Raw genomic sequence first — 27,305 nt, forward strand, 5'->3', positions numbered from 1 at the left:
TTTTTGTGCACAATTGATGAAATTAATTGACAATACAACAATTTTACTCTAATATTGTATAGAATTAATACATATGCTTTTTGTAAAACTTGGAAATGTTGGAATATCATTGTAAATAAATCGCAAGAGGTACATCAAATAAATAATTTAGACCTTGGGGGCTTTTGCTGCCAAGAAAGTTTGGAAAAACCCTGATTTAGCATATGTGGCTTTCAATTAGTCTCTTGAAAATTAAACGTTTTAATCAATTTCTGCTATATGCAAACTCAGGAACTGAAAGTATTTGGCATCTGCTTCCCATTACATGTAGCAGCCTTCATCCTGTTATTTCTTCATGTTCCACAAAGAGATATTCAGAAATAACTCGAGATTTGCTTGTTTTAGTAGCACCTCCATCAGCACTGCAGTTCAGTCTGGACAGGTAGAACAAGCTGTTTGTTTTTCCTGATACAATAACCACATATGAGATCGGCCTGCTGCTGAATTTGATTTACCTTGCTTATTTTTCAATGTCACTGGATGATTTGATTGAATTTCTGAGAGAGTGCAAAGCAGCCCAACCTCTGTCCAGAGTGATGAAAGGGCAGCTTTCATTTAAATGTCATTCTGTTGATGAAGTGTTGACTGAATCTTTTTTTTTTTTTTTTTTTTTTTTTTTTTTTTGCTGGGCAGTAACCGCCATAGACATTGAAAATGACAAGTACGAAATTTGAAATGGCCAACTTGTACCCTGCAATATTTGATATTGATGCTGCATACAATTTAAAAAATTAAATATTTAGGGCTTTGCTGTTCACAGAAGCAGATGAAATCAGAAGTCCAGCGCGACTCTTCAGTTTTTAACGGTAAGAAAGCGTGAGGTAAGATATAAATAGATAAACATTCAATATTTGACAGCTGTATTACGATAGAAATGTTAAACGACCAACAGTAATGCAAACTACTACTCGATTCGACTTTTTTTTTTTTGTCAAATTAGCCGTTTTGAATGGTAAGTATATCATTTCTGTGATTAGAGTAATTCATAAATGAATGTGACGAGACAAGATACAAATAAATATTCAATATTTGACAGCTTTTTTACGACTGAAATGTTAAACAACCAACGGTAATATCCTGTGATGCAAACTACTCATTTTCTTGGCCAATTCGACGTTTTTAATCGTAGATACAGGATGAATCATTTCTCTGTTTCGAGTAATTCACAAATAAATATTCAATATCTGACAGCTGTTTTACGATAGAAATGCTTAACGACCAGCAGTAATATTCTGTGATGCGTTTTAAATTGTAAATATCCACCTTTTTTCCCCCCATAAGAGCGGGTGCAGCCATTTGTAAATTTTTTTGTGTCTGGCTTCTGGTCTCATCCACTTCCAGCTATTTTTAGCTGCACAAAAAGCTCGTTTTGCTGCTTAATATTGCAAACTGGTGTGTCTTACCATATTATTTTAATGTATTATCTTAATTATGAACACAGTGGTTTGCAGTGCGAACTGTTTTACCGTTTACTGCACTTCGATATTCTTCTCGTTATTTCCCTATGGTGGATTATGAACCGGACATCTAACACATTACCAGAAAACAGCTTACTTCCACACTGAAAAATAAGGTTGATAGGGTGAATCATTTCTCTGATAGCACACACACGTCTGCATTTACATCTGCAAGTATTTGTATTTGTTTAGTGCGTTTACTCATCTGCAATACGTCTATAGGACGTCTTTTATCAGATGTCAAATAGATGTCTTTAAGATGTTTATGATTTAGAATGTATGTAAAATGACATCTTGCAGATGTATGTGTGCTATCTGGGTTCTGTGATTCGAGTCATTCATAAATGAATGTGACGAGACAAGATACAAATAAATATTCAATATTTGACAACTGTTTTATGATAGAAATGTTAAACAATCAACAGTAATATTCTGTGATGCAAACTACTCGTCTTTTTTGTCAAATTTTGCAGTTTTGAATTGTAAATATAGGGTGAATAATTTCTGTGATGTAAATAATGTTAATTCATAAATCAATGTGACAAGACAAGATACAAATAAATATTCAATATCTGATATAAAAATTCAATACCATAGAAATGCTTAACGACCAACAGTAATATTCTGTGATGCAAACTACTCGACTTTTTTGTCAAATTTTGCCTTTATGAATTGTAATAGGACAAATCATGTCTGTGATTCGAGTAATTCATAAATTAATGTGACAAGATACAAATAAATAGTCAATATTTGACAACTGTTTTATAATAGAAATGTTTAACAACCATCAGTAATATCCTGTGATGTGAATTACTTGACTTTGTTGTCAAATGTCGCCGTTTTGAATTCTATAAAATTCATTGTTACTTGAATCATTTCTGTGATTCAAGTAATTCATGAATGTAATGTGACAAGATACAAATAAATATTCATATTTATATTTATTTCATATAAATATTGCGAAATTAGCCATTTTGAATTGTAAGTATAGGATAAATCATTTCTGTGATTCGAGTAATTCATCAATAATTGTGACAAGACAAGTTACAAATAAATATTGAATATTTGACAAATGTTAAATGACCAACGGTAATTTCTTGTGACGCAAACTACTCAACTTTTTTTTTTGTCAAATTAGCCATTTTGAAGGATGAATGATTTCTGTGATTCAAGTAATTCATAAATTAATGTGACGAGACAAGAAACATGTTGCATTTTCAACATAATATGCACACATCCACTCATATTTTATAATACAAATATTAGTTCAAAATAGTTTGAACTGATTAAAAAAAATCCTGTTCTTTCTTTTTTTGAATCCCATTTTAAACCTTTTACTCACTTTAATCCTTAACTCATTTCATGTTTAACACTTTCAGCCGGTCCACAAAAATTCCCCTACTTAATTTTATTAGGAATTTACAGCTGCGGTTACCATGGCGACGAGCCCACCGTCATTAAGGTGAGCCCTCAGGCTTCAGCTGCACTGGTTTTCTCCCACTAAGCGTAACATGAGCAACTTATTGAACATCACACCTCACAAAACCATTGGAACAGTATAACAATAAACTCCCACTCAAAATGAAGGTCTGACCCCCGGAAAAGTTCCCACACGCTCCTTCCTTACTTGACCTAATTTGAAGTGTTTCAGTACACATTTAAGTAAGCAAACATGGCTGATCCCACTTCCCAAATAGTGTTATTAATGATGTTTTCATGATAAACACCGAAAAAAGAACAAATCTGACAGCAAAAAGGGTACAAGTTATACAAATAGACAGTTCAGATGCTCTATTTGTTTCCAAATTGCGCATGTTATGTCTGTCCCAGGCGATGACGAATGGAACTTTTTGATATATTAGGCTAAATATTTACCCATGGGGGAATACGGCAGATTCTCTGTTTGATTGCCAGAGTTCAGTGTCATTTGATCCATTGTTTAGAGAATTGAGAGCTTGGTAAACAATCAGTCGTCCTACATCTGCCTGCTGTTTATGTGTGTAGGGACTCGGAGCCCTTGAAGCTGGACCACACAAGCAAAGCTTATTGAGACTGCAAGCAGTCAAATGCAGAGTGATGACAAAGCAGTCCTCTCACTTTCATGTTCACATGCTGATGTAAACACGAAGCATTGCGCTCGTTTATTTCTGCAGAAAATTTCCAACATAAAAACAAATTATTGGCGCACGACTACATGCAGCTGTCGAACATTGCAAAATTTAGTAAACAAAATTGCGAAAAACCAAAACGTGATATTTTGCTCATCTATGTTCTAAACTGTTCCAAAGGTACAAGATTCATGTTTGTTGTGAGCAGTGGTTTATGTTTAGCATGTTTTAGATGGAATTTTCACAGACAACACAATCCAACGTTAATGATAAACAAATGCTTTGACCGCAATGAAATAAGCTGGAAACTTCAAAAGTGATCTATAAACCTCCCTTGTGAAAATGAAGTATGTATAATGTGCACTTGTAACGTACTTCAAATCTTAAGTTTTATTTTTTTGTTTTAAACTTTATTTACAGATAATACAAACATAATTTTACTGAAATAAAAGGCCATTTAAAGTTAGTGCACGTTCGAGAGTTTGTTTCTTAACATATAAACACACTTACTACTTTTAAAAAGTGCACTTTGTAATACTGTCAAATTAAAAGTTTTATGTTATTCAGCATTACATTTTTAAAGGGGTCCTATTATGCTCTTTTACAAAGTCTTGATTTTCTTTTGGCGGTGTACTAGAACATGCTCTCATGCTTGGTGGTTCAAAAAAAACGCATTATTTTTCACATCATTTACATTAGTGCCTGGCACAAATGGCTCGATTAGTTCCAGGTTTGAGGAAGGCCCGCCTTCCGAATTGGTTAGCTGTCCCAGTGCGTTGTGATTGGCGAACAGCTTAGTCCGTGTTTCAGTACTACCACACCCCTTGCCGAAGCAGAAAGTTCCATGTACAACTGTTAAAAATGAAATATCTCCCTTTGGAGGTGACTTTGTAGATTTGTAACTTTGTAGATCTTTTTTATGCCTAAACATACACACCACACACTGATTAAAATTCAAAACATGAACAAGTATAATAGAACCCCTTTAAATGTTTTAATCACACTAAAATATTGTTTTTCACAACTTTCTAAGTGTTTTAATAGAAATGACAATAAAATCTATGTTAGGTTACCATAAATGCTTGTCAGTTCATTCAGCAGTACACTTAGAAAATAGAAGTAATTATGAAATAACGCATTAAAGCAGAAGTCCACTTCCAAAACAAAGATTCACATATAATGTACTCACCCGCTTGTCATCCAAGATGTTTGTCTTTCTTTCTTCATTCGTAAAGAAATTATGTTTTTTGAGGAAAACATTTCAGCATTTTTCTCCATATAATGGACTGATATGGTGCCCCGATTTTGAACTTCCAAAATGCAGTTTAAATGCAGCTTCAAATGATCCCAAACACGGTTGTAAACGATCCCAGCCTAGGAAGAAGCGAAACAATCAGTAATTTTCATTTTAAAATACAATTTTAATACTTTTTAATCTTAAATGCTTGTCTTGCCTTGCTCTGTGTATTCTGGCTCAAGACAGTTAGGGTATGTCGAAAAACTCCAATCATATTTTCTCCCTCAACTTCAAAAATCATTTCAAAATCATCTTACATCGCTGCAGAAGTACCAACACAGTCTTTGCAAAGTGAACATGCAAAGAAGATCAAACACCCTTAACAAAAAAGGTAAAACAGCGATATAGGACGATTTTGAAGTTGAGGGAGAACATGAGATGGGAGTTTTTCGACATACCCTAACTGTCATGAACAGGAACAAAAACTGTCCAGGCAGAGTAAGACGGGATGAGCATTTGAGATTGAAAAGTATATAAATTATATTATTTTTATGAAAATAACCGATCGTTACGGTAGATAAGACCCTTCTTTCTCGGCTATATTTACAACTGCATTTGGGATCGTTTGAAGCCGCATTTAAACTGCATTTTGGAAGTTCAAAATTGGGATACCATATCAGTCCATTGGAGAAAAATGCTGAAATGTTTCCCTCAAAAAACATAATTTCTTTACGACTGAAGAAAGAAAGACATGAACATCTTTGATGACAAGGGGGTGAGTACATTATATGTGAATCTTTGTTTTGGAAGTGGACTTCTCCCTTAAGAAGTCGTAATTGAGAGGGTCAAAAAAGAAAAAAAAAAACACTCATCAATTTAAAAATAATTCAATTTTTAATAATTATAATACATTTTAATTTAACTGCAAATAACACAAAATTACAAAAAAAAAATAATAATAATAAGCAAAAAAACAAAACAAAGTTGAATGACACGCCAACTTTGAAAGGACTGACTGATTAATAAACTCATGACAATAATTTGACTGATTTCTGAATTGACAGAAGTGTTTCTGTCATCACAATTCAGTTACATGAGTCACACTTTCAGATCTTCAGATCTCTTTCAGAAAGACGTTGCTATATATTTAAAAAATATGTATATAAATATGATCCACAATGTCCTGAAAAGTCCTTAAAGTCAAAGTAGACAGAGAAAACCCAATAAAACAAATGAGAAAAATATTTTCTTTGTCATTTATTAATTCAGGGAAAGATCCAGTATTACATATCTGTGAGTGGCAAAAGTAAATGAATCTCTAGGATTAGCTGTTAGTTTGAGGGTGAAAATAAAGTCCATCTGTTAAGAGGTGTTTTCAGTTCAGTGAGATGAAAACATTGCCTCTCATTGCCTGCCCTGTTTTATTTAAAGAACAGAGATCTATTAAATTCTGAATATGTTTTTGGAAAGTAAATCATGGTACGAACGTCAGAAAAAGAGTTGTTGTTGCTCATCAGGCTAGAAAAGGTTATAAAACCATCTCTGAAGAGTTTGGACTCCGCAGATCCACAATCAGAGAGACTGTGTACAAATAAAGGACATTCAAGACCACTGTTACCCTCCCCTGGAGTGGTCAACCAACAAAGATCACTCATCAAGCAAGCAAGACATGTAGTAGTAACATAATGTTACTGTTCATGAGTTCACCATCAGGAGAACACTGATTGGAGCATTGTGGTGTGCATGGCAGAGTTGCAAGAAGAAAGCCACTGCTCTCCAAAAAGAACACTGCTGCCGTCTGCAGTTTGATAAAGATCATGTGGACAAGCCAGAGGACTGTTGGAGAAATGTTTTGTGGACAGATGAGACCAAAATTTTGGTTTAATTGAGAAGCGTTTTGTTTGGAGAATGGAATACATTCCAGCATAAGAATAAGAAGAATGGTAGTATCATGGTTTGGGCCTATTTTGCTGCATCTGGGCCAGGACACACATTGATGGAACACACATTCTGAATTATACCAGCAAATTCTAAAGGAAAATGTTGGGAAATCGGTCCGTGAACTGAAGCTCAAAAGAAAGTGGGTCATGCAGCAAGACAACGACCCAAGCACACAAGTCGTTCTACCAAAGAATGGTTAAAGAAGAACAAAGTTAATGGGTCATTCCATGAAATCAGTGCCTTTTCCACTTGGAAAAATGTAAAAATAAAATAAGTTTAATCAATATTTTTCTTAAATATCCATGAAGTGGAAACACCTTAAAATGACAAGAAATTGTATTGTGCCATCTCAGGCTATGTCATTTATTATTTTATGACTATTTTTCTACCTCATGTTTTGGTATTTTTGTCAACCCTGTTACCGACACATGCGTTACTAGATACTATAGTTTAATTAAAACTCACACGCCACTGAATGAGAGGGTGACCTTTATGTCAAAATGTTTGAATTTTACACAGTCTTTAAAAACAGGGTCAAATGTAATCAATGTCATCCCTGTTACCCACGTCAAAACCTGTTACTCTAAGAAGTAACAGGCTGACAGTAACAGGTTTGACGAGTTCAAAAAAAATGTACTAATTGCTAGCTAACAGTCAAATTCACAAAAGCACATATTGTACACTTTAAAAGGATTTTACTTCTACATATTGATTATATTAAATGTAAGACGTAATTGTTTAAATTTACATTTTAAAAACGGTAACAGGATTGACATTGCATGATGGCCCCTCCTTAGTCAAGCCTCATAAATCATCAAAAATAAAATATTGTAGAGGAGTGAGAGAAACATGCTTGTGTTTTAAGTGTTGGGATTCTGGTTAAGAGAAGATGTGGCCTCTTAGAACTAATGTCACTTGAATGTACATTATTCTACAGGTGTTTTTGATGAGGGTAACAGGGCTGACATGAAAACAGGGGACACTAATAAAATGATTTATTTTATAGAAAAAATACATACTTATGCCAAAAACATTGCTTAACAATGAGACTATATTTAGAACAATATGTAAATGTGATTTTATATCATTTTGCCATTTTGCAAATTAAAAGTCCTGCTGAAAATGAAAAAAACATAGTGAGGGACAGGCCAAAAACCTTATCCTTACCAGCCTAAATGCTATTTAAATTATTTAAAATAATATTTAATTGACTTTTTATGTAATATTGATGAAAGCATGCATAGTATTGTTATGTTTTAAAATTGCACAATTATTTGTTGTTATATTAAATCTATGTTGAGTGACCCTAATGTTTTGGAACAGCCAAAACATTAGGGTCAAATCAGTCAGCCAAATGGGTCAAAACATCAGCCAAAACAGTCAAACTCTGGACCTTAATCCACTTGAAATTGTAGAAGGAGCTGAACCAAGCAGTACATAGGAGGAAACCCACCAACAGAGTTGAAGTGGTTCTGTCCTATAAGCTGATGTGCAGGACTGATCAGCAGTTACTAGAAACATTTAGCTGCAGTTATTGCTGCAAATTCAAATTCAGTCACACCAGATACTGAAAGCAAAGATGCACATACTTTTTCCACTCACAGATATGTAACTGGATCATTTTCTTTCAATAAATAAATGAGTGTTTTTTTTGTTTTGTTTTTTCGCTCGTTTTATTGGGTTTTCTTTGTCAACTTTCAGAATGAAGTTGCAAAAATCTGATGATGTTTTGATTCACATTTATGCTACTTTTAAAATAATTGTTGGCATTGATTTTTTTGAAAGTACTGGGTAGAGAGACGGGAGTGAGCAAAAGACCTCCAGACAGGAATCGAACTCGGGTCGCCATGAGCGCAGTTGCGCTGTTTATGTCGGCGCACAAACCACAAGGCTACCATCACACAATGCTATTAAACACATCACATTTTTTCATTCAGTCAAAACACTTAGTGAATAGATTAGAAACAAAATTTGTTAGAAACAAAACTGTTGTCTAGGAAAATTATGGGTTAGAGAAAGTGACTATTTCAAAATACAGAGTATAAAAGTACACTGTTTTAAACCATAGGAAATTGTTTTGAGGCAATTAGTGGTTTCCCGCAGACTGGGGCGTTAGATGATCTGCAGTCTTGACTTCTCCACCACTTGTTTTTAAAAACATTAGATTTTCAGAAACCACTACTGCCGTCGAAGCAAGCAAGCTAGATAGTGAGAAAAAAAAATACAACACATGATTTATTTTAATTATTGCCTTAGCCTTATTCCACATAAATGTCTTTTCTGTTACAAGCAGTAGCATTATAAATTATCAGTGGAAATTCCCTGTTGTAAAAACACAACCCCCTTTAATATAAGTGAAAGCTGATAGTTATCCTGTCAACCGTATTTCAATCAGAACAGCTTGCTCAAGGGTGAACAGCTCTATTAACAACTACATGTGCGATGGAAATCCCCATCAGACTGCACTTGTTTGTATCCTTTACCTTCTCAGCATCTTCAAGACATATTTGAAACTTGACTAAACACAGAGAATCAAAAATCTGCCCTCTGCTGGCTGAAAGTCAAAAACTAGCTGTTGTTTAAAGCAAAGCTTTTTTAAGGTAAATCAGATCTACAGAAATTACTGCAGTGACTCTAGTGTTACTTTTTAAAAAATGATAAAAAATTGAAATATAAATTAATATAAATGATTTTTAAAAACTTGGCTTTCTAGCAGTGCTGTATGAATATCAGTGTCTTCATAATGTAATTTTGCTGTGGCTACAGTGATTAGTCACATGAAAGTAGATATAACGGGATAACAACATTATTAAAAAATAACATTAACTTCAAGCTTTAAAGATCATCATGTGAAAGTGCATTTAACCACTACGTGGCGCCAAATATCTAGTTAAAGTGTTTTGTGGATATAATGTAATTTATAAAATGCTCTTAAATGAGACTAAACATTTTCTAATCGCCAACTATAGACAAAAAAATAACAAGGCCACATCTCTTACTCTGTCATTTGGCCTTTCTGAGGTTGACCTTCTGTTAACGCTATCAAGGTTAGTACAGCTCAACTATCTCCTGTCTACTGATATGATTATGATTAATAATAATAATGTGTTCCATTATCGACACTGATATAGCATGTTTTGAAGGACAAGGGCCAAACAAAGGCCTGTCAGTTTTTCTTCCTCTCTCTTTCTTTCCAAGCCTAATATTTTTGACATACAGCATTGTCATAATTAGTAAAAACAAACACAAGTGCATTTAAATGTTCAATATTATATACTGTATATACATTTAGAGGATATGTCAACTCTCAGCTTCCGACTTTTTTCTTTACATATTCCCTAAAATGATGGTGAAATGCTTCACTCCGCAGGACCCAGATGGGAATGGACTGCACAATCCCGCCCTATAGATCAATTACATGCTGGTCAGGTTCAATACACACACATAGCTAATTATATAAAATATTTATTAGAAAAGCAAGTCATTTGCATTCATTACCAGTATGGTATGAATGACACTGCCATATGTTTGGTCACCAGCTTTTAGGTACTTTAATGAACTTCTCACAAACTCCTCAGGTGTGAATGTGACCATATCTGGCTTCTGATGCCCTGTCATTGGTGTTGAAACCCCAAATGGAGCCACCGTCTGAGAAAAAAAAGACATTTGGGAATGAGGATATCTTACTCCTGATAAGCCGTATGTAGATTTAATACACACAAAACATTATTTACCTGATGTGTGGCTATGAATGGTAAAAAGCATTCATTTGCAGGCATGACACGTTTTTTACTCTACCTGTATAATAATTCCTTTGGATTTATATTCTGCTTGAAGACCCTGTGAAAATCTCTCAACAAAAACCTGTAGATGAGAATTTGTTTGTACATCATACATTGCCAGTAAAGGAAATAGAAAAAAGGGTTAAAATACAAAAAGACAGAACATTTCAACTTTGTGTAGACGTCCTGTTAAATTTACCTTGGATGCTGCGTACAAAGTGTAAATGGGGCAGGGTATTTTGGCTATGCCAGAGGACACATTCAGAATGACTCCTCTTCCTCTAAGGAAATACATATGGTCAGTGTGCTGATTATTTGTTAAAATTCATATGAAAAATCATGAGAAACCTATTGAACAGAGAGGGCCAAACCTTTTCTGCATTCCTGGTAGCACAAGTCTGCACATCTGAATATGTAGAAACAATGCAAGTACACTATTAGAGGGATAGTTTAACCACAAATGGAATTATCCCATGGTTTACTCACCTTCAAGCCAGGTGCATATGACATTTTTCTTTCAGACAAATACAATCAGAGTTGTTTTAAAAAATGTCCTGGCTCTTCTAAGCTTTATAATGGCAGTGAATGGGTGTTGAGATTTTTAAGTCCACTAAAGTGCATCCATCCATTATAAAAAGTGCTCCAAATTGCTCCTTGCTTTTCGAAGCAATTCTCAAATGTTTGTTTAAAAAATATCCATGTTTAAAACTTTCCCAACCATAATTTCTAGCTTCTGCTAACTGTTGTACATGCGCATTCTTTCGTGAATGCGCATGCGACAGTTAGTGAAAGCTAGAGATTAAGTAGCATTACGGATTATAAAGTTAGAAATATGGTTATTTTTCTTGAACAAACACATCAATTCACTTCAGAAGGTGTTTATTAACCTCCGGAGCTGTGTGGAGCACTTTTTATGATGGATGGATGCACCTTATTGGACTTCAAAATCTCAACAAACTTTTACTGCTATTATAAAGCTTGGAAAAGTTAAACTCCAATTGTATTAATCTGAAAGCTTGAGGGTGAGTAAATCATGGTGTAATTTTCATTTTTGGGTTAACTATCCCTTCACAAATCTTTTTCACAGAATCAATTATCAACTGGCTTTTCTTTAGGATTTTATGTTTGACAGCAAGTTGTGATTCAAATTTGTTTATCATTTAAAATTTTCTATAAATAAATACATAAATACATTAAAAAAATGAAATCTATGAATAGTACAATTAATTCTATCCACCTTCTTCTTTACGTAAGAGTGGGCACGGCTATTTGTACATTTTATGAGTCTGGCTTCTGGTCTCACGTGCGTCCAGCTATTTTTAGCTGTACAGAACAGCTTGTTTTGCTGCTTGATATTGCAAACGGTGTGTCTTACCATATTGTTTTAATGCATTGTCTTAATGTCCTAATTAGGAGCACACTGGTTTGTAGTGCAAACAGTTTTACCATTTACTGCATGTTGTTATTCTTCTAGTTATTTCTCTATAGCGGATAATGAACCAGAACTTTCATCCATAGGCTTACTTCTGCGTTGAAGAAAAAGATGGATAGGCCCAACAAATATGCAAAATTATTATAATTACAGACTAATTAAGAACATTTACAAAAATTAGTTTAACTGGAAGCATGACCTTTGATATTGTTTATCAGCCAGTTTATTTTTGCTAATCATACATGATTATGTAATCAGTTGCATTTTACTCTCTGCATTTAGAATAATTTTTTCCATTGCTTTCTGCAACCCTGTCAGAACAGAGCTGAATTTTGGGTGTGACCACTATGACCCAACAGTTGCAAACCACTGCCTCATTGGTATATATATACAGTTGAGGTCAAAAGTTTACATACACCTTGCAGAATCTGCAAAATGTTAATTATTTTACCTACAAGATAAAATAATACTAGAGATATTTTCCACTAGAGAAAATAATAGTTGAATTTATAAAAATGACCCTGTTCAAACATTTTTCTTTCTGAAGCAACAGTAAGTGTTTGAACCTTCTGTAATAGTTGCATATGAGTCCCTCAGTTGTCCTCAGTTGTGTGAAAAGATGGATCTCAGAATCATACAGTCATTGTAGGAAAGGGTTCAAATACACACAAATGCTGAAAACGCAAAGAATTTGTGGAACCTGAAGGATTTTTCTAAAGAACAGTGTACAGTTTAACTGTTTTGGGCAAACAAGGGACTCATGAACAACTATCACTAAACAAAAAAACACAGCTGTGGATCATTCAGGTAAAAACACAGTATTAAGAATCAAGTGTATGTAAACTTTTGTACAGGGTCATTTTTATAAATTCAACAGTTATTTTCTCTAGTGGACTATATGAAAATGCCTATTCAGGTCAGTACTAAATAAAAAATAACATGCATTTTGTATGATCCCTCTTATTTTGGTAAAATAATTAACATTTTGCAGATTCTGCAAGGTGTATGTAAACTTTTGACCTCAACTGTATATGGTGAGTGGTGAGGTTCTGTTTGCTTGTACTCACCTTAACCATGGCTTTTACATTGCAGTTGGTAACATCATATATTCTCTAGGAGAGGCCACAACATGAAACATACTGTATAAATGACAATATCTGATAAACACTTCAAAACTGCAATTCACTCTTAAAAATAAGAAAAAGTTTCTTCAAATTATTAAATGTTTTTCACAAAAAGAAAAAATGTTCTTTCGAACCTTTATTTTTAAGTTTTTCTTTATGGAATTCCATCACTGACATTTGTGATATTTTTTACAAGTTTCAATATAGTTACTATGGGCAACTTTCTATTACTGCATTGTATAATATGTAAAATCATTTTCAAAGATTACTTATAGCTGACAGTAGCATATTCTTTATAGTATTTATAATATTTAAAGCATTAATAATAACTGTATGAACAATTGGTGACCTCACTTCTTCCAAGTCAGATGTTTCAAGTAGCTTGCAGGGTATTTTGCTGGGCAGAATCCCGACATTGTTCACTGTGTTTAAAGAAAAGTAACATTGATCAGCACTGCTGAATATGCTAGAACACTTTGACGCATTGCGATATCTAATACTGACCTAAAATACCAATATCCAAACCCTCGATGTTTTCTTGAATGTGTCCGTATATATCATCTTTGGTGAAGTCAGCAGCTATTACTTTGACGTTCTGGCCTGTAGTGAGCTCTGTCAGAACAAGAAAAGAACGCTGGTGAAACTGAACTCTGAACTACAGACAAGCTGAGAAGCTAAAATTCCAGCAGTAAATGCTTTACCGATTTTCCTTGCTGCTCTGTCAAGCTTCTCTTGGTTTCTGCTGATGATGATCACACTCATACCTAGTTTTGAAAGCTGCAGAGAAAGACAGTGTTACTGAAATAGCCTAGTCTGATATTCAGCTTTCACATAGGTGAGGGTGTTGTTACCTCTTCTGCATACGCTTTGCCTATTCCATCTGACCCTCCAGTGACCACTGAAACATAAGAAATATTCAGTATTAGGCTACGTTCAACCATATTTACTTACAGGTGTGAGTCTCGAAATGTCCCGTTCACATTGCAGCTTACAGAAGCGTCTCAATACTGTCTGTATGAACGTGCAACAGGAGTCAAGCCCGTATTCCTTACCAGTAACTATAGCAGCAGTGACCAAAGTAATATCAAAGATGGCGACGTCCATAAATAGTTTTATCACTTTCTGACATGACAAGAGTCCAATCGAGCCGTGACTTAGTTCATCAGACCTTCATTAACCGACAGCAGCTTTTATATTTGGGTGAAGAGCGGAGCATCTGAGTCGCTCACAGAGCACTGACGGGAGCGGCTCCGGTGGAGACTGAACATAAAACTTGATGTCACGTAGCTCATTCTTCCGTCACTGTAAGTTACTGAAACCACACATGAAAGTACGCAACACACAGTAGATGCATGTTTGTGCGGCTGAGTGGCTCTCTAGCACTGTATGACGTGACGGACAACTAGTTGTCCAGTCCTGTTCTGTTCACACAGCACGTGTGTTCTGAGGATGCGGTTGTGAGTCCTGAAAATTTACGGTTCGGTTACAGAATGCAGTTGTCACAACTGTAAATAACCGTACTGTGTTTGAATGTAACCGTATTAAGGACTCAAATACAGGACTGACAACTGTATTCTGCTGCTGTGTCAACGTGGCCTTTGGCCTTTTGACAGCATATGCTGGTAGGTATGTTTTGATGCTGGTTAGGTAGGTTTTGATGCTGGTTTAAGCTGGTCCTTTGCTGGTTCATGCTGGTCCTTTGCTGGTTCATGCTGGTCCTTTCATGCTGGTCCTTGACCAGCAACATGACCAGCAAAAACCAGCAAAGGACCAGCTTAAACCAGCTAAGGACCAGCATAAACCAGCAATGGACCAGCTTAAACCAGCTAAGGACCAGCATAAACCAGCAATGGACCAGCTTAAACCAGCTAAGGACCAGCATAAACCAGCAATGGACCAGCTTAAACCAGCATCAAAACATACCTAACCAGCATTCCAGCATCAAAACATACCTACCAGCATATGCTGGTTTTTTCACCAGGGGAGTCAGTGTATCTATAACATGGGTGTCGGAACCATTTAATGTGGGTGGGACAGGACCCACCCACTTTTGAAGACAAATGATATCGGACCCACCCACTTTTACCATCTCTAATTCAAGGGGTATATAACTGCAGCTTGGAGATCTCCAAATGGGGGCAGGAACACCAAAACAGGGTGTGTGCTCCAAAATGGGGCGTGGCTTCCTCCCTTTGACAGACAGGCACATGACACGCATGCACAATTTTTCCCCCAATCCACTTCAGCGCAAACTCCGCCTCACAGCTAATTCTAAAGATTTTATTGCTTGTGTCAATCGCAGTGTTGATTACCTACACTATGCTACACAAATGCTAACCCCTAAACCTACCCCACACCTTACCCTAACCTTAAACATTTAAATTGACTGCATGGCGGGATTGGCGCTGAGTGGCAGATAAACAGTTAATAATATTATGCGATATGAGATCGTCGGGCCGTTCTGTAATTCCCCAACCGGACCTCACCGGAAAACTGGACCTTTTTAGTTACATTCAGCATCACTACCCCCTCCTACCCTGCGAATTTCAAGAACCGGGACGCCCCGTTGCTTAAAACAAAGCCATAGAGTAAAACCTTTCCCCTGCACTTCACTGGGATGGCTCGTGGGTGATTCCAGTTTATATCATTAACCACTGGCCACGAGCTTTGGGGCTGTGCTCTCACTGAGCATATTTATTTATATAGCATAGTTTCTTTTATTTGAGAAAAACTACAAACTGTTTATTTTATAAAGTTTAGTTTGGAAATGTAAGTCAATAACAACAGGCTGAAGCCAGAGCCAATGGGAAAGTCTTTGTGTGACTAGACCCCGCCCCATTTTGGAGGTTCTGCCCACTTTTGGAGTTCCTGCCCCATTTTGGAGATCTCCGGTCTGCAGTTTTATATACTTGGAGGTCTCCAAAAGCGCGGGCGCATCAGGCGAAATCATCAAACATATTTCAAAGAAAGCGGGCGCCACTGTCCTGACCACATCGCTGTCTATACTGGGTGCGTTTAGGGAATATTTGCGCCTGATGCACTCCTGTAACACAGCAAAGTAAACAAAAGGACCCACCCACATTTATTTAGCTTCCGGTGACCATGATCTGGAACATGATAGTCTGTCTATCTGTTTCCTTTCACTCTCTCAGACAATCTCAGTCGGTGTCTGTTTGTTTTAACAACATGTTCTTGAACAGACTGTGTGTACCCCACCAATTCACTAAACAAATAGGGAGCATAGGGGTGTATATGTGTGAAAACTCATCTAAGCTGCATCTTCTCTCCACCACTATTAGTCCATCTGAAAAGTGCTTGGAGGGGCATTGGGATGACCGGTGTATAATATAGAGGAAATTATGTAAGATGTAATTACTGTCTTCATGCTTTCATTACTTTTGCAGACTAGAAAGGTTCTAACTAATGTCCGTGTTGTCCTCTGTGTGGGAAAATGGCTTTTTTGTGTCTTTCTTTTTTGTTTCCCATGCTTTCGTTCTTTCTTTGCATCAATGTTCTTGGTGTACAAGAAGTACAAGTAGTACCCTGCTTTACAATTGCAGTGAAATCTCAGGATAGGTGAATTATTTTGAATGTATCAAATTCAGTCTTTAGTTGGCATGCCTCAGTTTTTATAATGTATTATATAAGTATAATTATAAGAAACAAAATACTATTAATATACACTGCCGTTCAAACGTTTGGGATCAGTAAGGTTTTAATTTTTTTTTAAAAGAAGTTTCTTATGCTCATCAAGGCTGCATTTATTTGATCAAAAATCCAGACAAAACTGCAATATTGTGAAATATTATTTCAATGTAAAATAACTTTTTATGTGAATATATTTTAAAATGCAATTCATTTCTGTGATGCACAACTGAATTTTCAGCATCATTACACCAGTCTTCAGTGTCATGATCCTCCAGAAATCATTCTAATATGCTGATTTATTATCAGTGCTGCTTAATAGTTTATTGGAACCTGTGATTCTTTAATAAATAAAACGTTAAAAAATAACAGCATTTACTTAAAATACAGTAGAAATTGTTTGTAACAATATAAACTACCATTTAAAAGCTTGTGATCAGTCATTTTTTTTTTTTTTTAGAAATTAATACTTTTGTTCAGCAAGGATGTTAAAAGTGATGACAAAGACTTATATTGTTAGAAAATATTTCAATTTTGAAGATTTCTATTTTCATAGAAGAGATCATAGGTTCCAAAAAAAAAAACAATGTAGTGGACAACACATTCCAAACTGGGCCCCTCCCTGACCACAGTAGTGGACAGAGGTTTGGTACATTGTGATTGGATCTTGGTAAACTAACATAAGCAAACTGTCCAGCACCATCAGATAAAGATGCCAGGACGACAGCCAGACTCTTGTGCAAGAAGAAGCCCGGGAAGGACAGAACTTCCTGTTTGTCAAAATGCAGTTTGTGCCCTTCACCCACCTTGAGACCTAAGGGTTTGGCCTGTGACTGACCATAAAAATTCCTCAGGACCTCTAGATGCAGCAGCAGTGGGTGAAACTAAGAGAGATCATGGAGATCCATCCAAATCCATTCATAACTAGGTTTTCAGACCTTAAAACTGATGCACACTACAACACACACATTTTATACTTATTCAGAGAAATAAGTATTCCTAGTGACAGCAACGTGTAGTGCAACATCTTACACAAACTCAGCTGTTAATGGACAAATGAATGCATGCATGACAGCTCAATCTTTTCCCATCATGTTTGGACTTAATGTGTTCGTAACAGTGCCAAATGCATACTGGTTGTGGTTTGGAAATTGAGAAATGCACCAGTAAAACTTTAGTGACACTTTTCTAACCCTGTGTTTGGACTATGCAAATAAATTCCACAGGAGGAAAGAAGGGTGGACCACCACATGTCCCCCCACTCTGATGAAACCAGCCAATCACAGCATGGAAATGGAGAAGCGCCAAATTGCAATCTCCTCCTCATCAGAAAGGGATAAAGGTACCCTTCCAAAAGACACTCCTCGTTCTGAGTCTGAGTTCTGAAAGGGAAAGGACTGCAACAGATCGCCTTCATTCTGAGTCTGCCGCCCATTAAAGAAAGGACTGTAAGAGAACAACAACGTTCTGAGTCTCCAGCCTGGTACAGGGAAGGCAGCAACAGAAACAAAGTTCTGAGTCTCAGGGAAGAGACAGAAACAGATCACCTTCGTTCTGAGTCTGCTGCCTGCGAGGGAAGCGACCGTAACAGAAACACTTCATTTTGAGTCTGACTCCTGTGAAGGAAAAGGCACAAACAGGACAACCTCCTTTCTGAGTCTCCAGCCTGCAAAGGTGAGACAATAGCAGAAACACCCCGTTCTGAGTCTCGGGCATGTCCAATAGACACTAACAGAGCAACCAGTTCTGAGTCTACGACCCACAAGGGTGAGACAAAACAACAGATACCAATCCCGAGTCTCTAGCTTTTGAGGCAGCAACAGATATGACCACATTCTGAGCCTCCAACCTGCGAGGAAAGAGATAATCTACATTCAGAGTCTTCGTCCAGCGAGACAACAAGTGATGCAGCATACTGAGTCTCCATCCTAGAGAGACAAAGCGGACTGACCAAGTTCTGAGTCTCTAGCCCGGAGAGGCAGAAGACACACAGACATTTGCAACAAGGTTAAGCTCTGGTGAGCAAACCTTCACTTTAGGTACTTTTGCTTGCGTGTTCCAAGCTAAGAACCTTCAGCACCTACTCCAGGGCCACATCTGCGTGTTCCAGATCTTAGGACCCTTTGGTGCTCCAGGAGATCAGCATCCTACAGCGCTTCATGTTCAAGGCTGTCGAAACAGATGCCTGTTCCTTTCCCCACTGTGCGGCCACCAGCTCAACCAGTGGAAGTCTTCACCACCACCGGACTGCTCACTCATCCACAGAGCCAGGCCTTAAAGGGCGCTTCACTTATATCACTTCTGTCTAGCCTAGCATTAAACTGGCCTATCCAACCAAACCAGGCCATAGACAAATTATCACTTGCCCACGACCAGGACAAAGATAGGGATTTATAGTTTCAGGAACTCAAAAATGAGTTGGCTAATTTGCGTAAGGACAATTTGAAATTAAGAGCTAAACTATGCAGATTGTCTTCAGATAGTAAATGCCTACAGTCCATCACTGAGAGTCAGGAAGTAGAGCTGAATTAGAGAATTAGCACATGGCATTGATGTGTTTAACCCTGAGACTTCTGATAACAACATAGAGTTGTATTTGAAAGAAGTTAATGCAGCTTTGATATACTTCCCTAAGGCAAGTATGGCTGACAAAATCTTTCTTCTGAGAAAGACCACCACATGAACCATTCACGGTTTCATAGATAGACAGAGCCTAGCTATCGCTAACAATTATGATGAATTGTGTAAAGCCCTTTTGTCAGAGTATGCTCTGTATCAGAACCCATCTGTCTCTTGTCTCTCCACTTTCCGAATTAAGCAAGGCTGCCATGAATCTCCCAAAGAGTACTATGAGTGCCTAAGGAAAATGTATTTTGCGGGTAGAGATGACCCTAGTGCAGAAGAGGATGTCATGTTTAAGAGTTTGTTTGTGAGTAATCTATACCCCACTATTAGGAAACCTCTCACACTTCTGGTAGATGTTGACGTATGTCTGCAGGAGAACTGAGGCAGCTTGCAGTGCGAGCATGGGACAGTGAGAGGGTAGGCACGAACAGGAAAGACTGAGAGCCAGATACATCTGTGTTTGAATCAGAACATGACAGTAAGACTCCCTTTCAAATAGAAGTGTCAGAACTTCCCCAAAGCAGGTTTGCCCATTCCAGCAATCTCCAGCAGAGCACCAAGAGCACTCTAGGTTCTCAGGTTATAGGGGACATAACAGTCACTGGCATGCCCCCAGAAAAGAGAGCAGACAGTGGGAAGACAGAGAGCAAAGACAGAAGAAGTGTAGAGATGGCTATGAGAATGGCCACAAACATTTTAGCCATTACAGAAGTAGGAAATCTAGAGGAACTGATAGTAAGGATGCTGAGAACTTAGCAGAGATCCAGCACCTACTTCTTAAAGCCCTCAAAGAACTCAAGTCAGAGGAGAACACCTCCTATGACAGAGACCTGGTCTTCTCAGCATAACCAGAGTCGGGGCCCCTCCCCCTCCACCTAACATCAGAGTGTGGACAAGAGACATGGGAAAGGGCGGGGGGGTACCCCATAACTAAACAAGGTCTACCAGTGTCAACAGACAGCCAGTCCTTGTATCACATCAGACATAATCTTCAACCAAAGAATGGTTCTTTACTTTCCACTTCAGTTTTGTTTCCTGTTTAGACTTTCCAGTCAGTGTTTATAACCTACAAGGTTATGATTTTGCATGCCCATGACAATCCCTTTGGATGTCAGGATAGGGGGGTCAACCTAGGTTTTCAAACCTTAAAACTGATGCACACTACAACACACACATTTTATACTTATTCAGAGAAATAAGTATTTCTAGTGACAGCAACGTGTAATGCAACATCTTACACAAACTCAGCTGTTAATGGACAAATGAATGCATGCATGACAGCTCAATCGTTTCCCGTCATGTTTGGACTTAATGTGTTCTTAACATTGCCAAATGCATTCTGGTTGTGGTTTGGAAAGTGAGAAATGCACCGGTAAAACTTTAGTGACACTTTTCTAACCCTGTGTTTGGACTATGCAAATAAAATCCACAGGAGGAAAGAAGGGTGGACCACCACATGTCCCCCCACTCTGATGGAACCAGGTACCCTTCCAAAAGACACTCCTCGTTCTGAGTCTGAGTTCTGAAAGGGAAAGGACTGCAACAGATTGCCTTCATTCTGAGTCTGCCACCTGTTAAGGAAAGGACTGTAACAGAACAACAACGTTCTGATCTCTGGCCTGGTACAGGGAAAGCAGCAACAGAAACAAAGTTCTGAGTCTCAGTCCTGTAAGGGAAGAGACAGAAACAGATCACCTTCGTTCTGAGTCTGCTACCCATGAGGGAAGGGACTGTAACAGAAACAATTCGTTCTGAGTCTGAGTCCTGTGAATGAAAAGGCACAAACAGGACAACCTTTCCACAGGAGTCTCCGGCCTGCAAAGTTCAGACAATAGCAGAAACACCCCGTTCTGAGTCTCTGGCACGTCTAAGAGACACTAACAGAACAACCAATTCTGAGTCTGCGACCCACAAGAGTGAGACAAAACCACAGATACCAATCCCGAGTCTTCAGCTTTTGAGGCAGCAACAGATACAACCACATTTTGAGCCTCCAGCCTGCGAGGAAAGAGATAATCTACTGTATGTTTAGAGTCTTCGTCCAGTGAGACAACAACTGATGCAGTATCCTGAGTCTCCATCCTAGAGAGACAAAGCGGACTGACCAAGATCTGAGTCTCTAGCCCGGAGAGGCAGAAGACACACAGACATTTGCAACAAGGTTAAGCTCCCGCGAGCAAACCTTCACTTTAGGTACTTTAGGTACTTTTGCTTTTTTTTGCTTTTGCTTGCGTGTGTCACCACCACCGGACTGCTCACTCAACCACAGAGAACGTAAATATCACTTCCAAACCTCTTCCAGAGACTCTGGCATTGTTGTATATTATCAGTATATGATTTTCTAATTTACATTAGGTATTATATAGCAGATTGCAGTTGATAACAAATCTTATTTGTTTGATGCATAATAAGGTTCTTCACCTTATTTATTTCAGAGTAGAAACCGTTTATCTTTCCAGATAATGTAGCTCTGACAAAGCAACACCCAATATAATCACTTGCATTTTATGCATCTTATGCACTTTATTCCTGTTTCATTCATGGTATTCATTTAGTAGTTGATTACTCTTGTCTATCTTTTGTTAATAAAATTTATTTTATTACAACTAGTGTCTTCCTAGTGTTGATAATACAGTTAGAGATCCCACCAATCATAACCACACATTATGAGTACATCACATCATAAACATCATCTGTGACGTGAGTACCCATCACTACCCTATTTTACCTCCCTAGGTTGGCGAAAGCGAAATTCACTACACCAACACTGATAATAGAAGTAATAAATCAGCATATTATTATGATTTCTGAAGGATCATGTGACACTGAAGACTGGAGTAATAGCTGATGAAAATTCTTCTTTATTCTCAGGAATAAATAATATTTTAAAATATATAAAAATAGAAAACCATTATTTTAAACTGTAATAATATTTCACAATATTACTGTTTTTCTGTATTTTTGATCACGTAAATGCAGCTTTGATGAGCATAAGAGAATTCTTTTAAAAAACAATACTGATCCCGAACTTTTGAATGGCAGTGTATAACATTGGAATTAAAAGTATCTCCTAATATTTAATAGACCCAAGCTATGAACTAACAATAAACAGTTGTATTTATATTAACTAATGTTGGGCCCCAAGGCTGCATTTATCTGATTACCAATACAATAAAACAGAGATATTGTTAAATATCACATAATAAAATAACTGTTTTCTTTTTGCATACATTTTAAAATAATTACGTGAAGACAAAGCCAGTTTTAAGCAGTCGTTACTCCAGTCTTCAGTGTCACATGATCCTTCAGAAACCATTTTAATATGTTTCTTAATATATAGACTATCTAAAATCTTACAGAATACAGTTATGCACTCATACAGACTGAACCAACCAGAATATGCACAACATCTTACAAAACTCTATTCATGATTATTTATTTAAAGTGAAAGAAATGTCTAGAAAACACCCCCTGCAAAGGGACATTGTAATGCATGCACTCTCACTCTCTCTCTCTCTCTCTCTCACACACACACACACACACACACACACACACACAGAGACCAGGAAGAACTTTTCAAAACCTTAAAGTGAAAGAACAGTTGCAGAAGGACAGCAAATGTAATGTTAATTTGATTTCAAATGAACAGGAACAACCATTCAAAGTCAAGAAATGAAAAGAGTAATAACGTCCTGGAACATACTGTTCTAATTGGCTTTTGTTCTCTGCCACTCTCAGTGCCGGAATGGAATGGAAAGGAAGCTTGGGAAAAAGTGGCTGGAATTGTTGGTTTTTGTTGCTGAACTTGTATACACATTATGATTTCAAGAAAGCCATAAGGAGGTTCTCTCATTTGCCATAATAATAGTGCTGTTTAGGAAAGCAAGACACTTTGTGAGGACAATTTAAAGTGAGATGAGAACCTTGTTCCTGGGCCAAACGGTGGAACAAAACCAAGGTAGTGATGGTTTGTAGGAGGGCTACCAGCTTTACTCTCATGCTTTAAATCCGCTGTTCTCAACCAGGGTCCCCCTTAAGATACAGTAGGGGCTCAGTTCAGAAGATATAATAAACACTGCATTTTCTTAAATGCATAAACCATGACATTTCTAACTGATAACTAATCTGAAACGTTCAAACTAATTATCTTTTAAGCCGTATTCAATGCAGTAATGTGAACAATATTCCTAATGACATTATTATAAAGGGTTACCAACAAAATCTTTACTTTTTAAGAATTTTTATTGTATATTTCAAGTTTAGAATTGCTAGTTTCTTTCTTATTATTTAATTTCTTTTTCTTCTTCTTCTTTATTTGTTTTATTTATTTATTTATTTATTTTTTGTTCATCTTTCAAGTATAAAAAGGCTGGTTTAATGAAATAAAATCAAAATTCTGGTGTATCTCACCTGCCCATTTCCCCAGAGTGGTGAAAAAAGACTCAGGAAGAGGACAGAAGAGCTTCGGGACAAGCATCATAACCAGGCATACTAATTTCCCTCCAAAAACGAGGACAGCACACGTCCCGGTCAAGATGAAGATAATCTCAGTGAGTGTCATGACAGCTTCTCTCAAGGCTTAAAGTGAGTCCTTCCAGCTATCTCGGCCCCTCTTTTTACTGCTACGGTTCTCTCATTCTCTCATTTAATCTGACCACAAGCTTCAAAACCCGGTGCTGACAGCTCCCTTGGCCAATCAGAATCTTCTCTGCCCATTCTCACCAGGACAGAATTTACATTCGGTATTTTTTGTCTGTTGGGGTATTTAGTATAAGTAAGCTCACCTATTGTCATCCAGATCCCAGAGGGAAGGAAATTTAAGTCACTAAGTGACAAAATGTAGGCTCACTCTGGACTGGGGACTTCACATTTCTCTGCTACCATGATTTTATACAGCTAATTTTATGGTGTTGTCCCTGCATACTTTGGCAATATTGTCATTATATATAGTCCAGCCAAACCGAGTGTATTATTAAACTTAGGGCTGTTGGTTAAATCCAAAAACACTGCCAAACAAATGGACTTTAGTCAGTATTGTCCCAAGCTGTTGAACTATTAACTGTTCACTATACCTGGAACTTTTAGAACTACTTCCCCCATATATCTTGTATATCAATTATATTTTGTACTGTTTTGATGTGGTACAGTATGACAAAATTCATTATTAATATATGCAGTCCTCACGCCTTTAGTAAGAAATGTGTTTTAGCAAAAATACATAGGACAGATATCATAGCATTATCTTGTGAATAAGCTGTCGTAGAAATTGGTTGCCATCCTGATAATGTTCAGGGTTTTAATGGCACTGAAAATCAGAAATAAGCTTAACATATTAATATAATTGGACCTAACACTTTTTATGTACATACTTATATTCAGTTCAGAGATATAATTTATTTAATTCTTTATATATTTGTAATTATTTGCAAAATTAATTTAATTCATAAGATTTTCTGTCATTTTAATTTTAGTTGTAGGTCTAGTAGTTTTTTGTTTGTTTTTTGTTTTTTTTGGTGAATATATGTGACCTTGGACAACAAAACCAGTCATAAGGTTCAGCTTTTTGAAACTAAGATTTAAACATCATCAATAAATAATGATGATAATGTCATCATAAATAAATAAGCTTTGCACTGATGTATAGTTTGTTAGAAAAAGACAATATTTTGGCAGAGATACTATTTAACTATTTAAATATCTGGCATCTGAGGGTGCAAAAAAATCAAAATATTGAGAAAATCACCTTTAAAATAGTCTTAGCAATGTATATTACTAATTTACAAAATATCTTTATGGAACATGATCTTTACTTAATATCCTAATGATTTTTGGCATAAAAAAAAAAAAACAGTTTTGGCCCATACAATGTATTGTTGGCTATTGCTACAAATATTGGAAGCCATAAAACTTTGTGGTCCAGGGTCACGTATGTCTATATAGGTTTTATTATTATTTTTTATTATTTGTATTTATTTTTAAGTTACATTCAAGAAGTTCGAAAAGTTTATGTATAGAAGTGTATATAAACTTTTTGTTTATATAAAAAATCTTATTTTATATTTTAGAATATTTTATTACACACACACAGCTGTATTGCACAAATGTATTAATTACTCATTTAAAAATACATTTTCTCATCTTACAGTGATGTTTACTCATATTTACTCAAAAAAGGATTTTACGGTTTATGAATTCAAATCTGAGTGATTGTAAGGTGATATTTTATTGATCATCAGTAAGAACATTCAGATGCACCTATTTGTATCCACACTTATCTTGTTTTCATGGGAAGACAGAAAGGTAATGACTGATTGTCAGCTTTTGCAACATGAATTACTGTAAATGTGTATGGCTTACCTTATTTGTTGACTTTTTTTTTTTTTTTACAGTTATTGATCTTGTGAAGAAAAGTCAACATTCGCTCTTTATTTCACAAACACGTTAAGTGCCATTCTCTTGCTCTCGTGAGCCCTGTCTAGCACATTTGTCTGGCACCGCAGTGTCGAGCTCTCTGGTATCAGGGACTCCCAGTATTTTAAGTAGCTCCAGCGCTGTCTAGTGGTTAAAACAAATCATGCCCTACAGCGTATAAAACGTGTTACCTTACTCCACTATCTGTTTATTACCAGAAAGTTAAGATAAATTCGAGTAGACTCAAATGTAAAACTCACTCATGTATTTGCTGAAGAATAGCTGTACAGTTTAATTAGTTTCACAGAAGGGCTTTGTTTGCCCACTCATGAACAGCTTGAACTGAATGGGTGTGTCGAATGTTTTCAGCCTCATTACTCAATTCTCAAAGCTACCGGTTTGTTATATGATTCAAGAGATATGTTATTTGTGCGATGGAGAAGCTTGAAATCTTCACTGCGGTATTTTCTATTTAATTTAACATTTTCTGGCCAAGCATCCGAGACGTCATACTAAATCAATATTTTCATGTGGGCATGAAACAGCAGAGGACGCTGTTCACTAAGTTTGGTTTTTTTTTTGTTGTTGTTCTCTTAAATGTAGAGATGTGGACCAAAATTTCAATAACCATCAAGTCCTAGAATCATTTCAATTTAAATATTTAAATAACCACTACTTCGAGAATATACAGGCCTATTCATATTATCGTATCAAAAATGATCTCTTATAGCAGCACTGAAGAAATAACGTGTCTTTGATTATATCAAAGTAAACTAATGGCACAATTAAACCGAGCAGAACTGAGAAAGTAATTATTCCTCGAATATTAAATGTTAATATTCTGATGCTATATATCAATGTCAAAGATGAACTCGATGAACTCGTCTTGATGCTCTTCTTAAGGTGTCTTTTGTAGTGTCCGATTCGTAAACAAATCCAGTCGATTCTGTTGAATCTTTTGAATCATAAGACTGGTCTGAACGACTCATTCACGAAAATAAATAATGCAAAATATTAAATTGCATATAACGTAATATATATTAATTATATTAAAATAGTCATTAATGTAAAGCAAAATATATTTAGACTAAATAGATTTATGTTTTTATGCGATGAATCATAGATAACATTACAACGAACTGCCTTAATAAAACGTATTTAAACGTTAGAGCGCGTAATATAAAATTATATATATATATATATATATATATATATATACACACACACACACACACACACACACACACATATATATATAAAATCGCTGAATCGTTTTAACATTCCCCCCCCAAAATGAATCTTTAAAAGAACCGATTCGAGAGAAAGGAGTCGGACTTCCCATCACCAGTCTCGTGTCGCGCGCATGTGTTGAGAACGCGCGAATGCTGTTACGTAACAGTACGTATATGCTGACAACTACCTGCCTGCTTTCTTAGACATTAAACATATCAATATCACGAAGAAAGTAACGATACATAATATATTCTTATCCTAATCGAGCTCC

The 27,305-nt window shown here is 36.4% G+C and overlaps 1 protein-coding gene across 1 annotated transcript; it reads right to left on the bottom strand.

Moving 5' to 3' along the window:
* Positions 1–5,771: 5,771 nt before the first annotated feature.
* On the bottom strand, positions 5,772–24,797 carry hsd17b3 (hydroxysteroid (17-beta) dehydrogenase 3). The gene is made up of 11 exons (XM_051117995.1): positions 23,801–24,797; positions 13,972–14,018; positions 13,822–13,897; positions 13,625–13,732; positions 13,475–13,542; positions 13,064–13,108; positions 10,936–10,970; positions 10,764–10,845; positions 10,581–10,646; positions 10,281–10,430; positions 5,772–10,185 (listed from the first exon to the last, which is right to left on the bottom strand). The coding sequence occupies exons 1-11, from the start codon at positions 23,949–23,951 to the stop codon at positions 10,090–10,092; spliced, it is 924 nt and encodes a 307-aa protein (XP_050973952.1). The 5' UTR covers positions 23,952–24,797; the 3' UTR covers positions 5,772–10,089.
* Positions 24,798–27,305: the final 2,508 nt, after the last annotated feature.

This window comes from Labeo rohita, chromosome 8, assembly GCF_022985175.1.
Source record: "Labeo rohita strain BAU-BD-2019 chromosome 8, IGBB_LRoh.1.0, whole genome shotgun sequence".
Lineage (NCBI taxonomy): Eukaryota > Metazoa > Chordata > Actinopteri > Cypriniformes > Cyprinidae > Labeo > Labeo rohita.

What these genes read in the sequence shown, in the direction of transcription:
- hsd17b3 (XM_051117995.1), bottom strand. Translation starts at nt 23,951, where the DNA reads ATGACACTCACTGAGATTATCTTCATCTTGACCGGGACGTGTGCTGTC. An exon ending in AAACATCTGACTTGGAAGAA is followed by an intron (nt 13,109 to 13,474) that starts GTGAGGTCACCA and finishes GGCCTCTCCTAG; the next exon opens with AGAATATATGATGTTACCAA. An exon ending in CTACCAGGAATGCAGAAAAG is followed by an intron (nt 10,846 to 10,935) that starts GTTTGGCCCTCT and finishes GTATTTCCTTAG; the next exon opens with AGGAAGAGGAGTCATTCTGA.